Below are 13,309 nucleotides of genomic sequence, written 5' to 3'. Positions count from 1 at the left end.
CTAAAGGAAGATTAGAGAGGTCCAGAGGTGGTGATGGTAGCTCTTCGACCATCAGTCTGACTTCTGTTTCTGACTTCAAGAGAAATGGAAGTGTGGAATTGTTTAATTGTTTATGACACATTCAGTGATTTGTGGGAAAGAGGTGATGTATTCTCAAAGAAGCAGAGACCCCTGTCCCTGCAAAGGCAAGGCTATTCAGGTCTCCAGAGAAGTACAGGACAGCAAGCTGACATGACAAGACGTGCTAATTGTCATGTTGTAACTGATAACTGGTTCTGTTCTGCTTCTGCCAAGGATATGAGATCCCTAGGCAGATGAGAGATGGATCTTCCTCCACCCTTTCCCTTGGCCATTGCCCTCTCCTTGAGGAGTGGCAGCAAAGGTGCTGATGTGTGGAGCCATGCATACATCTTGTCCTTTTTGAGAAAGAAGCAGATCCTCCAATAGAAACTTGCAGAAATTGGGAGAGGGAGGAACTCAGGTGAACTGTGTTGGAAACACATTACTTGCTACTCAGAGGAGGGTGCTTGGAGCTTCCCTTATCTCATGCTATGCTGTGAGTGCTTTGTCTGCTTGAAAAACTGAGGAAGCCTAGTTTCCTATGACAAGGACCAATTTTACTGCCTGTAACTGGGATTAATTTCATGGGATAGCTTATATGGTCTTCTTGCCAGCAGCCAAGGAACACTGCTCTGCTGATTCAAAACTGCAGCAGCTTTGACACTTTCTTGACAGTGAGAGGTGACAGAAGTAAATTAATAGCTGCTACAGCAGTAGGATCAAGCAACTTAATGCCAAAGGCAAGCATTTCAAAATGGCACTTGATATAAAGTGGGACTAATCTGATTTAGGGTCAGATTTACTCCAGTACTATATTTACAAAGATGTCCAGAAAGAAACCAAAAGCAAAAGCCTAGTAGATTTCATAACAGAGGCTGCATAAGTCAGGTCTGACTGAGATACTTCAGAAAAACTCAATAGGTATTTACCGGTGTTTGTAGATGTCTCAGTTACACTACAGATCTGGGTCTAAAATACTTCTTAAAGACCTGTTTGATGAGTCACAGAGGTACCCACAGGAATCAAGAAATGATCTTAAAGAATTCTGGCATTGCATGGCTGCTTTTCCAGACTGATTTAACCATCAGTCAGGAGGTCACAGGACACAGGATGGGACCAGGATATTTTGTTTTCTGAAGGTCCTCCACAACTCATGCTGGCCCAGTTGCCCAGCTGCAATTTCAAAAGCAATCGCCTATAGAACATAAGTCCTGAGCTTGTACTGATTTTTTTCTGTGTTCATTAAAATAAAAGCTTATTAATTAAGGAGTTGCTATCCTCATCATACAAATAAAGCTCAAAGTAGTTATTATGGTGTGCTCTAAAAGCAATAATCCATCACAGATCCTCCAGCCAAGGCTGTGCAACACAAGGGTTACACTAACAGAAAGTAGAACATAAAAATCCTGGAGAACAAAGAACAAAAAATGACCAGGCAACATATTAATAAGTTCCTTGAACATACTGAACATATTGAAAGGTGTCAGGTATGCCTGATCCTCATGACATAAGGCTTTAAGAGACAGATAAAGAGGATAGAAAGCTAAAGAGAGAGCTAAGGAGGAGCAGGAAAGCCAAATGAACTACCCTTGCTATCAGAAAAAAACCATGGACATTCTTATCCCAAGGGCACTTGTTTTGGAGCCATAATGTGACATTAACTCAGGTAGAAGGTCCTTAAAAAGAGATTAGAGAGTAGCTTGAGCAATTGAATTTGGATCTAAAAGGCTGGCAGAACCAGACAGTTCCTCACAGCACTCCATAACTAATAAAAAGACCACTAATACAGTAGGTTTATGATATACACATAAAAATGTCACTGGTTTTGAAGGACAAAGTCAGTATGCTATCTACTATTATTCAATACAGCAATTCCAATCCACCTTTCTGCTACACATGCACATGGAATGCACTCCCAACAGTGTGCCTGAAGTTCCCCTCCATGACAGTCTGTGAAGAGCATGAATCACAGCTAACTCCTCTTATAGAGGCTTGGATTTCTGCCCAGTGGGCTGCTCCAGAGTCAATCTCTGGTGGGCTGCAACAGCTGCCAAGCAAAGACAATACTGTAAAAGGTGGAGGGATGTCCTCTGTTACCGAAGGCTGGTTAGTCTGACATCAATCACAGGAAAACCAGTGGGAAAACAAGAGTTTAGGGTTGAGGATCAATTAATACAAAACTATAGGAGAGAAACATAACTGCTGCAGCCAATTAGCTTGGAGGAAAATAGATCTTCTTAAATCCAAATTTGGTTGGCAAACACACCCCTTCAGAAGTGAAATATCTGAGCTTTACATTTAATGTAAAGCATCCGTTCATGGATCAAGAATTGCCCAACAGATATGAACAGAGACAGATCATTAGTTTGTGGGCAATTCCTCCAGCCTCAGTTAACAGCTCACTGCTTCCCAATGTGTTCATCAATACTCTGGCAGCAGATACAAAACACTGTTGGGAAGAATTTGCAGAAAATTCATGGATTAAGGTAATGGTAAATAATATTCAAGACAAAGCATTTCCCCCATATGACCTTCAAACATCTGTGTTTAATACAGTGAAATTCAGACTTATGCACGAAGTCATAAGAAATTCAAGCCACAGGCACAGAAAGGGTACCACATGCTGCAAACTATTACTGGCAACTTAATGCAACCTTTCCATTGCATGCTGTGGCAAGGAAAGCTTACGTACTTTGTACTCCTACAAATGAGGAAGTAATAAGAGTATGCAAATGTGGGATTCTTTTTCACTGTCTGGCTGTGCTGACTCTGTTGAAGGAATACTAAATATACGCCAAAAAGAAGGATGAGTAAATGGACAAGATACAGAAGTAAAGCAGAAAATATATCCTAGTTATAAGATAAGCCCACTCTGTTTAAATTATCAAGGTAAGACTGAGGAATAATTTGATCAATGTGCATAAATACTGTATGGAGAAAAATGATGCATACTTCATCTGGACTTTTAAATCTAATAGAGCAAGGCCAAGTAAGGACCAATGAAACTAAAGGTCAGTTAAATCCCATCTGGAAATCAGACATGATCTGTGACAAGAGATGTGACCCGCCATGGATCATTCTAATTAAAAAAAAGGTCTACTAGTCAGCATGTCTTTGGGGAAAATAAATCATGCTAAACACAAGTTTGGCTGTCAAACACAGCCCTTCAGAAGTGAAATACCTAGGTTTTACATCTGAAGTGAGGCACCCCTTAGTTGGATCAAGATTACTTACTTTCCTGAATGTGGCATAAATTTACATACTTTGTTATACAAAAGGTTTCATGATCATTTGGAAAGTGACATTTTTGGGTGTCTGTTAAGGTTTTGTGGAGAGATACGGTCTCTGGACAGACAAAGGTACAATGACAGCTAATTGTCAGTACTGCTAGATGATACTTTGTACTGTACTCTGCATGCTGCTGTCTGTACTTGCAGCCACAATATGAAAAAAAAATCACAGTCAGTCTAATTGCTTTGGTTTCACTTGTAGCAAATATAATATGGAGAAGTCGACTGGGTACAATGGCTCAGGGTGCTGTGTACAAATGGTGAAGGATCTATTGGCAGAAGTCCTGACTGAGTAAATAATGTTTTAATGCTCCTGGGAGGTCATCCTACTGCACAATAACCGTTATGGTGAAGTATATACAGCTTAAGATAGGGCTCTTTTTATTAAGTCTAAATTTAATACTAAATAATACAAAAATACTTGTCCAATTATTAAAGCTATAAATAACAGAGCCAAAGGTTATCCTACAAGCTCAGTGTTTTCAAGTAGCATAATTCACATATATTGTCTTGTGTAATCGAAGTCTGATTGAAATGTCTTTTCTGGGAGGTGTTTACTGTTGTCTCTACCCAGCTGTGCAGAGAACAAAGCTATATATGTGTCCCTTTGCACCCATTTGCTTTTGCTCTCTTCTAACAGCCCTTTATGGATCAGTCTCTTCAAAGTCCCAATGAGGTCTGAAGCTGCATCCTGCACAGAATACTGCTGATACTGCTTTGAAGAACTGTGCCTTTCTCTAGGCCAGGAGGAAATCATAGCTTTTGACTGTAAATTCTTTCCTATTTGGAACAATACAATGAGTTACTTCAATGATTGGGTTAGCTGCCTTTGTTAGAATGAGAACCAACTGGTTCTGCACACTGTGTCATTTCTTTCAACAAAACCATAGTAATTCATGAAACCTGAGTTTAATGGTTATTTATAATCTAGACAAGAACTACTATCCATGAAAAAAACAAAACAAAGAGTGCTGAAGTTTCCTGTAGTCACACTGAGTTGACTGAACTCATGCAACTGTTTTGGACATTCACAATGGGCACCTGTTGCAAACACAGCCATCGTCCCATCAGTGGTCAACTAACATCCCAGTGGATTCACTTTTACTGTGTTTGGGCACAAGTTCCACTTGGCTACTAGCTTAAATCTGTTTTTTCCATTTCCTTTATCAATTTAAGTCTTGGACAACAAATAAAACAAATAAATCAAGACATCGATTTCATGTAATTCCTTCATGTAATTCCTCCTACAGACACAGGTAGAAGTCCTTTCTGAGCAAAATATTGCTTCTAGTCCAGTGGGAAGATCACTCATAATTTTACAAGGCAAAAGAGTCACTGAATTTGTTTTCCTTCCTCCAAAATTCACCCACTGTGTGGAGTAACACCAGTCCTTCATAGTGCATGAAAGTTCAGTTCGGCGATAAAACTCTGTGGCTGGTTAGTAAAGCATCTCTGAGGATGGCTGACTACCCAGAAAGAAAAGAAATAATAAACTATGCTATGATTACCATGCCTTTGAAGTTAGCTTCAACTCTACCTTGGGATAAATGGAAATCAGCCAAGTCAGAGGAATGGTTATAAAATGAAACTAAATGTTTTTATAAGCCGGCTTGTTTGCTCATCTCACTTTGTGAGTGCCTTTAGGAAGCTCTCAAGGTGCCCTTTGTCACCAGCTCCATTTGTGAGTAGCATCAGGAAACGTCAGTCCTAGAAGAAACTTTACATCCTTTGGGGTAACAGAGCCATGCTGTGTATTTGTAGAAGATACTGGTGCCTGATGTCTTGGTAATTCCCATTATAGGCTGCAAAACTGACTTCTTTTTCCCAAGTGACAGAGGTACTGCATAAATGAGCTTCATAAATACAAGAAAACACTTCTTTTCAAATACAGCTTTTGTTGCAATGCAGCATATAAAAGACTATATAAAAATAACTTTTATGAAAAATTCAACATCCTTGGGAGCAGGCAAGAATACTGTGGGTTTTGTCAGCAGGCAGTGTGTAGTACCCCAATCCAAAAGAATCTCAGCCATTTTCTACCAAGTAATTAATAACCACAACTCCTTTCTTCACAACAGAGAGACTGTGCTGCATGCAATTCATTCACCCTTCTTCTAGCAACCTTATCAGGGTGATGGCTTCCCAGCACATTTTCTACTAATAACATTCTAACATTCCCTACTCTAGTAAGGTCCAGTTAAGTCTTTCTCCTTTTAGTTGCAGAGGCATCTAAATCATACTCCATTTATTGTCTGCTTAGATGAAGATCTCACAAGTGATGATCTCTGCTGCTGGCAAGCTGTTATCTCCAAACTGATGAATAAGCAATCATCTGTTATTGCCCTTGTGGGGAAATAGCTGTGTTTGCTCTATTGACTCACGTTTCTGTGTGTGGCTCAAGTTGTCTGCCCCTCAACTTGGTCTCCTGCAACAAAGGCACACTGCTTGCTTTCTGTTTGTAACAAATATTATCTCCAGTGCATTTGTAAGGAAGACTAGATGAAGTTTTGCAATTGCCTGATGTTCAGCAGCTTCCTCTGTCTTCCTTGCAATTCTTCCCAAATGACTAAATTTCACACTGGCCACAGTCAATAGCTGTTCTGATACTGTTTAATTCCTAATACCACAAAGCACTTGTTTTTGAACTGTTCAGACAGGCCTCTATAGTTTAACAGACACAAAAAATTGATTAGATAAGCCACTAGGCTCAAAGGTCTGGAGAGACGTATGTCATCCAAGGCATCATTTACTTCTTTAAAGCCTTGCAGAATCAATTTCCAGCCAGGCAGACATACCTAAATGTAAAGCTAGAGAAGGCACCAATCCATTTTTACCTCTTCATAATGCTTATCACCAGCACCAAGGAAGGAACTGTTGGCTGGGAGGTGCAGAGGTGTAATAAAGGACTTTAGGTGTTGCTAGGTGAAGCAAATTTGTATTTGTTTTTGTTTTGTGGAACAGCATATGGCAGCTTTTCACTAAGTCTGAGATCAATCAGATTTCTAGGCATAAAATAATTTACACGAACATGTCTTTAACCTGCAAATTATTAGCACAACACATTTTTCAACCAGTGCAGTATGCTTTGCCTTGGTGCATAGAAGAGCTCTCATTTTTCACTCATGCCAAAGTTCGCAGTCCACAGTGTAACCCCAACCTGCAAATTGTCTAGGAGTCAACCCAAGGATGCTTTGCTCCATGACCCTGTGACTGTGCACTTTTGCCTTCTCAAATCTCTGGGAGCCTATCTTGCCCATTTAATTGCAATGCTTTTACTGCAAGACAGAAAAAGAGGCCCATCAGCTGCTTGTTGGTAATCATCAAGAACCCAAATGAATGAGCAGAAACTGAGTGAACTATGTCTGAAGAAAAGACAGGTCTTTCTTTCCTCTTCTCGCACAGAAAAAAGATGAAGTAGTAAATATTTGCTTTGAAGGACAGATTAGGATTCCCTACTAGTTTTCTCCCTATTTTTTTGCAGGACCACACGGTGTTTGAAATGAGACAGAGACACAGAGAACCTTCTGTAAATGCTCAGAGGAGAACTGAACAAAAGACCAAATAGACTTGCTGTTAGAAGTGACCACGGAAATAGCCACATGGGCAGAGACCAATAAAATGAAGAAACTTGAGGGACTTAGAAAATCTTATCAGGGAACATATTAAGAAAAAAGGGCTTCAAAAGCAGATTGATTTAGCTGTTATGGAGAAACAGGCCAAAGATGCAGGGAATTTTGAAAAAGAGGCATTATCAGTACAGCAGTTCTGAGCCCATGTCCTACCTCTTGCCATACCTTCCCACTACTATTCTGCAGTTTATGAGAGAGCCTCTGTTTGAGGGAGATAAGTCACAAAAGAAAGCAACACACAGAGTTAGCTTGACTCAATACAGTCTCTTAAAAAGTCACAACCCACCAGCAGAAGAGAATGGGCAGCCAGAGGTATTGGAGATCTTTAAGAGGATTCTTTCTCTTGTACTATGTGCAGTCATGAACTTTAAGTCTTAGCACTTTTTGTAAAATGTTGCCTTGTCCAAAAATGACAGAATTTATACATTTTGTTGTAAATTTCCCCGTACCTTTTTGTTACCTAAACAAAACACTGCAAAAAGAAGTATTTGACCTGATCTTGCTCAATATTGTGCAGGACACAACAATGGCACACGCAGAGAATATTATCTGCTCTTTGCAGGCATCTTGCAAAGGTGTGCACCTGGATTATCTTCTGCCTTGCAGCAGGGTAGATTCTTAAAACAAGACAGCTCAGATTGCTCAGAGTAAGGGCAGCACAGACATCCTAATAAGGTCTGCAATTTTCTGTAGAGTTCCGAAGTGCCAGCTTTCCCATCTTCAGAAAAAGGACTCTGAACCCCCTGGGCAGCTCTGCATGTGAAGTGAGTGGCACAGCTTCTTCCAGACACAGCCGGGAAGCTGTCCTGCCTGCTCATCATCTTGGCTTGTGCCTGTGTCTCTGCACATGCTGGGGACACCTGAGAGCTTGGGCTGGCCAGTCCCATCTCTAGTGGGGATGCCCACAGCCAGCTCAGAGGTGCTGGTAAAACAAAAGGAAGCAAGATTTGGTTTATAGACAGGGTCTGTCACAGATCACTGCCTCGTGTGGAGAAAATGACTAAGCAGCTTCTCACACAAGTAGCTATAAATAAGTAGAGACAAAAGTTAGTAGTATTTGATATTTAAGTTCAGGAGACACAGAAAAATCCTGTGCTCTCCATGCTGAGAGCCTTCTTAAACTGTAGATGGCAAATTCTGAATAGGAGAACTGCATCTGATTTAAAAACAGTAATTATGTGCTAGGCTTCCTGCTGTCCAGTTCAAATGAACTGATTACTGAGGTAAAAATGCTGTTTTTATATACAGACCCACAAAAACATCCTTCACAAATTAGATACAACACATCCTCCAAAAGGTTTGTATTATAATACATAAAATTAGCAATTAGTAGACAACAATAAAAACTCATATGTGTTAATAAGATAATGTCATTGAAAGGCAACAAAAAGAAGTGGTACATAATTAAATTGTAGAACTCATCATTTATCCTCCTCAGCCAAGTACACTCAGTGAGTGTACTCTCACTGGCAAGGGCTGCTCTGGACAGGAGCTCAGGTTAATGGAGCCAGCAAGTTCACCAGGTTTGTTTTATCTGTACCACACATCCCCTGGCCAGTAATTGCAGATGTTATTAGCAGCTGCTGCCTCCAGTCACAGGTATGGAGGCTTCCTATGCTGTCCTTGCTCTCTCACGTCACTTCCCATCAAGAAAACTTTGAGCTGATTGTGAGAAAGGGAGCGGATGGTGACCACTGGCAGAAGGACCTCTGCAAATGAGATTGACTTTGCTAGAAAGTTTTTTTCTGCCTGGTTGTCAGAAAACATCTCTGTGGAGATGCTGGAGGATGCTCGTTTGTGAGGTGAACTCATTACCCTGGGGCTGAGGAAAGCTTCCTGAGGGTAATGAGCCGCAATGCCTGGTGTGAAGTAGGTGCGCACACAGATTTGGCACTAACCTGCTATTCATGTGTTTGATTTTGAAATGAAGTGAAAAAAATGCACAAATATCAAATATGCTTGATAGCCAACACCATTTAATGGCAGTCATTTCAAGTACAGCCTGTTGCTTTGTAGCACTCCCTGTTCCTGCCCATTTGTGTTATTCCCCACGTATTCCTTCTTGATGCTGATTCCCTTCTTTTAGACAAGCATGTATACCCAAAAGCCTAGATCAGCAGGATGCTTTACATTTTGATACATATATCCTTCAGCATCAGACAAGCAACATAGAAATGAGAGGTCATTCTTCCTAACTATGGAATCTTCAACCAACACATTATTTTATTTAGCAATGGCATGAATATCGTGCTTTACTTTCCAAGCTGACAAAGTATAAAGGACTGAATAAAAACTACGTTTATTCTGGATCATTTTTAGTGGCACAGGGAAAGCTAAATCTGTGACTTGCCCACTTCTGCCAGCATTTTCCTGAAAAGAAGAATAGCTTTGGAAGACAGAAAACTCAGAGGGAGCCAGCAATCACACGATTCCTCTAAACCAGCATCAAACCCTGCACTCACCAACTCTGAGTAAAGTGGTTTTGGTAAACCCAATCAGGTACCCAGAGCAATAGTTTCCCATAAATGCCAAGACAAAGCCTTTTAGTTTGATCTGATGGGTGGTTTTGAGTTGACTGAGACAAGACAGGAACAAACCGCTTTTCCCACACACATATGTTGGTTCAATATCTGCAGTCTGTGGCAAGGAGAGCTTTTGTTTTGGTTAGACTATCCCAAAGAGAGGAAATTACCCATGCAAATCCTCCTTTCTTTCACCTGTGTTGTTCTGATTTCAGGCATACTTGAGCCCAAGTTTTTTATGATGACCAGAATGAGGCAAACAGAATTTGTTATGTAATTGCCATACTGTCATTTGACAGCCCATGCTAATTGTGGTCTTTAAGAATGCAGTAGATATTAAAACCATGCACTGAATACCATACTGGATAGCATGATCAAACACATGGTAAGGTACAGAGCATTCACAAAGGATCAGAAGACAAAATGCCAGAATACCATCCATGTACCAGAGGGCAGAATGCATTGAATGAACGGGTAAATGTGACTAAGTCACTAGTACCATTTTATCAGTTCACAAATATCACTGCCAAATCAAAGCAGCTATCTATTTTCTGCCCAATAGCCACACGTTATTTTCCTTCATTGCTCAACCTGCTTTTGTTTGATTCTATATAAGCTTAAAACTGTGGGGAAAAAATACAGCCTGTATGGAAAATTGCTGTGGGATTGCAAAAGACGTAAAGCTTGCCAAAGAAAATGAACTCTAAAAACTGTTTTCCTTGTTTATGTGCTCTCTCCAGGCCCTCTTGTTTATGTAAGGCTCAATATATGATCAAGTTACCTTGCGTCAGCCAGGCTGTGGTAATTGTCTGTGTGTGCACTTTTGGCCCGCAGCGAATGAAAGAAAATTTAACTTGGTTTAAGCCCCTTTCACTGCAGGCAAACCTAACACACCTTATGTTTCCTGTGGGGTGGGAGCGTGCACCTAACTCACACACAGAGATACCCAATGACCCAGGAGCCTTATGCTCTGTCTGAGACCCAGGATTATGAATGACACCCTAAAAGGCATCTGGGACAGCTTGTCTTTTTTTTCTGCAGGTATATGGCACAGGCACACAAAAGAAGAACTTACCTGCCATGCCTCAACCTTCTTAATGTCCGCACAGGACCCGTTAGTGAAGAGTCCTTTCCCAGGGGTACAGGTATATATATCCTGCAAGGCGTGGGCAATAGAATATACTGCCAAATACACATTATAGGATATCCGCAAGTGTGTATAGTCCAGGTATGGTGTCTCCACACTAGTGATGTTCTCATTCCCTGTGCATGGAGGTCGGAAGGCAGACGTTCCATTTCCAGCTCCCAGTCCCTCTTCATGGCCCTTATGGAAGGAAGTTGAAGCTGGAGAATTTTTGGACCCATCAGGGAGATAGCAGTTAAATGTCTCCTCCCAAAACTCCTTGGCAAAGCCGTTGTTGGTGGACTTCTTGGGATGCACCTTCTGCAGGAACTCACGAAAGCCTGGGATCTGTCCTGCCTTCAGTGCGAACCCGATGGTGCTGCCAATGACACGGAAGAACTCCGGCATGGCTATTAGGGAAGAGCTGGCCCAGGCCTCACTTGCCAGCCAGATCTTGCCAGTGATGTTTCGCCTGACGATCTCTTTGATGAGAGGCTCCAGGTCTGGGCCACTGGAGAAAACAACAATCACCCTTGCTGTGGAGTTCTGGATGACCTCTACCACCTGCTGGATCTCCTCTTCATCCGAGTACTGGGAGATGAGCTCGCTAAAATCAATGCAGATATCTCTCTCCTCTGCCTCTTCTCGAAACTTTTCAATCCCCGGCCGGCCATAGTCATCATCAGCTGCGATTGTCCCCACCCAGTTCCAGCGAAAGTACTCGATGATGTCTGCCATTGCTGTGGCCTGATGCTCATCATTGGGGATTGTGCGAAGGAAGGACTTGAACTGGTTCTTGTTGCTCAGGAGACGACTGGATGAGGCATAGCTGACCTGTGAGAGCGCAGTAAACAAGGAAAACACACCATAAAGTGAAGTGCCTAGAAATAAATTGCCTACATTTACCTGGAGTCACCGCCAACCTGTTGAACCTCTGGTGGGGCAAAGAGAGAGCTGAGCACCACACTGCAGCTACATATTATTAGTCTGTGGTTGCACATGGTCCACCCTGAGAGCCTGTATGTTCTTGTAGCTGTGCCTGTCTTATGGAGGCACACGTACAGAAGCAGCTGCTTGGACCTGAGAGGCTGGAGCAACCTTATGTCCACCTGCAAGGTCAAGGATCTGAGGGAGAGAGAAACTGACAGTAGGTCAGAGCAATGGCAAAGAGGTGAACCACAGCTGGCCTACCCTGCTGCACTTCCTGCTGAATCCAGAAATAAAAAGAATATATCTTTTAGATAAATGAGGGCAATGCCCATAATTAAGACAAATTGCAGGCTTTCTCTGTCTTGAACCAGAAAGGAGACAGCAGGGTGGTACTGCTATTCTGAGTCTACTCTGTCTGTCTCTCCTCTGCTCTGACATTTGTCCCATTCTCAAACAGGCTCCATCAGGTGCCATATTTTATATGCAATCCCTTCCAGCTGACGTAAGAAAAATGCAATGTATATCAGTTCCCTTGATCCTGCAGAATGTTGTGGTAATGCTGCTTTAGCAGTTATTTCCTGATTGCTGGCCAGAATCAGCAAAGAAGCCAGTAGGCATTCCATGCTTTATAAGCCACTGTTTTATGGTTAAAATTGGATTTTATTTCCTTTTCTAAAGCTATCAAGAACTATTTTATTTTCCTAATCAGAACAAGTGCCATATGCTCTTAAGATATAATTTAAATTTTCCACAAGTAGGAAAAAAAACCAAAAACCCCAGATAATAATAGTTTAAAGATCTGGAGAACTTCTCAAACTCACTGATCTTTGCATTGAGAGATTGGTATCTGAATTCTTTAGGACAGATTCTCATTTGAAAAAATCTTCTATAAACGGTTCATTTTGTACAAAGTGGAAATTTACAGAAAATCTTATCTCCTCCTTAAACTCTGGTATTTAATGTTTCTCCAGGAAGAAAGAAAAGTACGTCTCCTAGTGCGGTTTCAAGGGCCACAGGAGCAAATCCTCCTTTCACAGAGCTGTACTCTCCCCTGGACAGGCTCTTGCCCAGTGCTACTGTCACCTTCTACAATCTCTTGCCAGGAGGTACAAGGAAGGTATTCCACTCCCACATGTGCTGTAAGGGTACACTGAGGTGAGATACTGAGAAACAACAGAGTCGTAACATTTTCAGTGTCTATGTCAACAGAATGACTAATGAGCCTTACATTAATTGTAAAATATATCCCTAAATTGTACCGAAATGCAGGGCCTAATAAACATGGATTTGCTAATGGCCTTGCTATAAATGACTGTGATAATTTTGCCCAGCAACTCCCAGTTTAAAAGCCTGCTTTCAATTGTCATACTTAACCATCTGGCTGATTTCATTCCAGAACTGAACCTCCTGACACCTATCCATTTCTGCAGCCTCTGGGTAAGGCTACTGCATCATAGTGCAAACGCCATTCCCTCTTCAAAGGGAAAGCTTGAGAATTGCAAACATCTGTCGTGTTCAGTCAAACCCACCAACCTTCCTTGGCTATCCTCGTTCACCTGGTAATGTGATGTGGAAATGAACAATATCCCTTAGAACGTCATCATGGTGTTTATTACATGCTGACTTCCAATGCTACTCTGGGCAATACCTGGAGAGCACATATTGGTCTTAGCTTAAACCATTCCTGCTCTACTCAGAGACCAAATGTTCAGTTCTTTAGAGTCCTGCAAGGGAGGCAGACTGATAAGATTAAAT

General features: G+C 41.5%; 1 protein-coding gene across 1 annotated transcript in view; it reads right to left on the bottom strand.

Annotated features, from left to right (window-relative positions):
• The window catches only part of CASR (calcium sensing receptor), a 75,018-nt gene that overhangs the window by 18,608 nt on the left and 43,101 nt on the right, over window positions 1-13,309 (bottom strand). Inside the window, exon 4 of the mRNA XM_039388919.1 lies at window positions 10,577-11,458. Within this exon, the coding sequence (XP_039244853.1) occupies window positions 10,577-11,458 (882 nt within the window). The remainder of the gene's footprint in view (window positions 1-10,576; window positions 11,459-13,309) is intronic.

This window comes from Pipra filicauda, unplaced genomic scaffold, assembly GCF_003945595.2.
Source record: "Pipra filicauda isolate LSUMZ 115617 unplaced genomic scaffold, ASM394559v2 scaffold69_size3009148_pilon, whole genome shotgun sequence".
NCBI lineage: Eukaryota > Metazoa > Chordata > Aves > Passeriformes > Pipridae > Pipra > Pipra filicauda.
The sequence above is the reverse complement of the archived record's forward strand: the minus strand, read 5'-3'. Positions and strand labels throughout refer to the sequence as shown.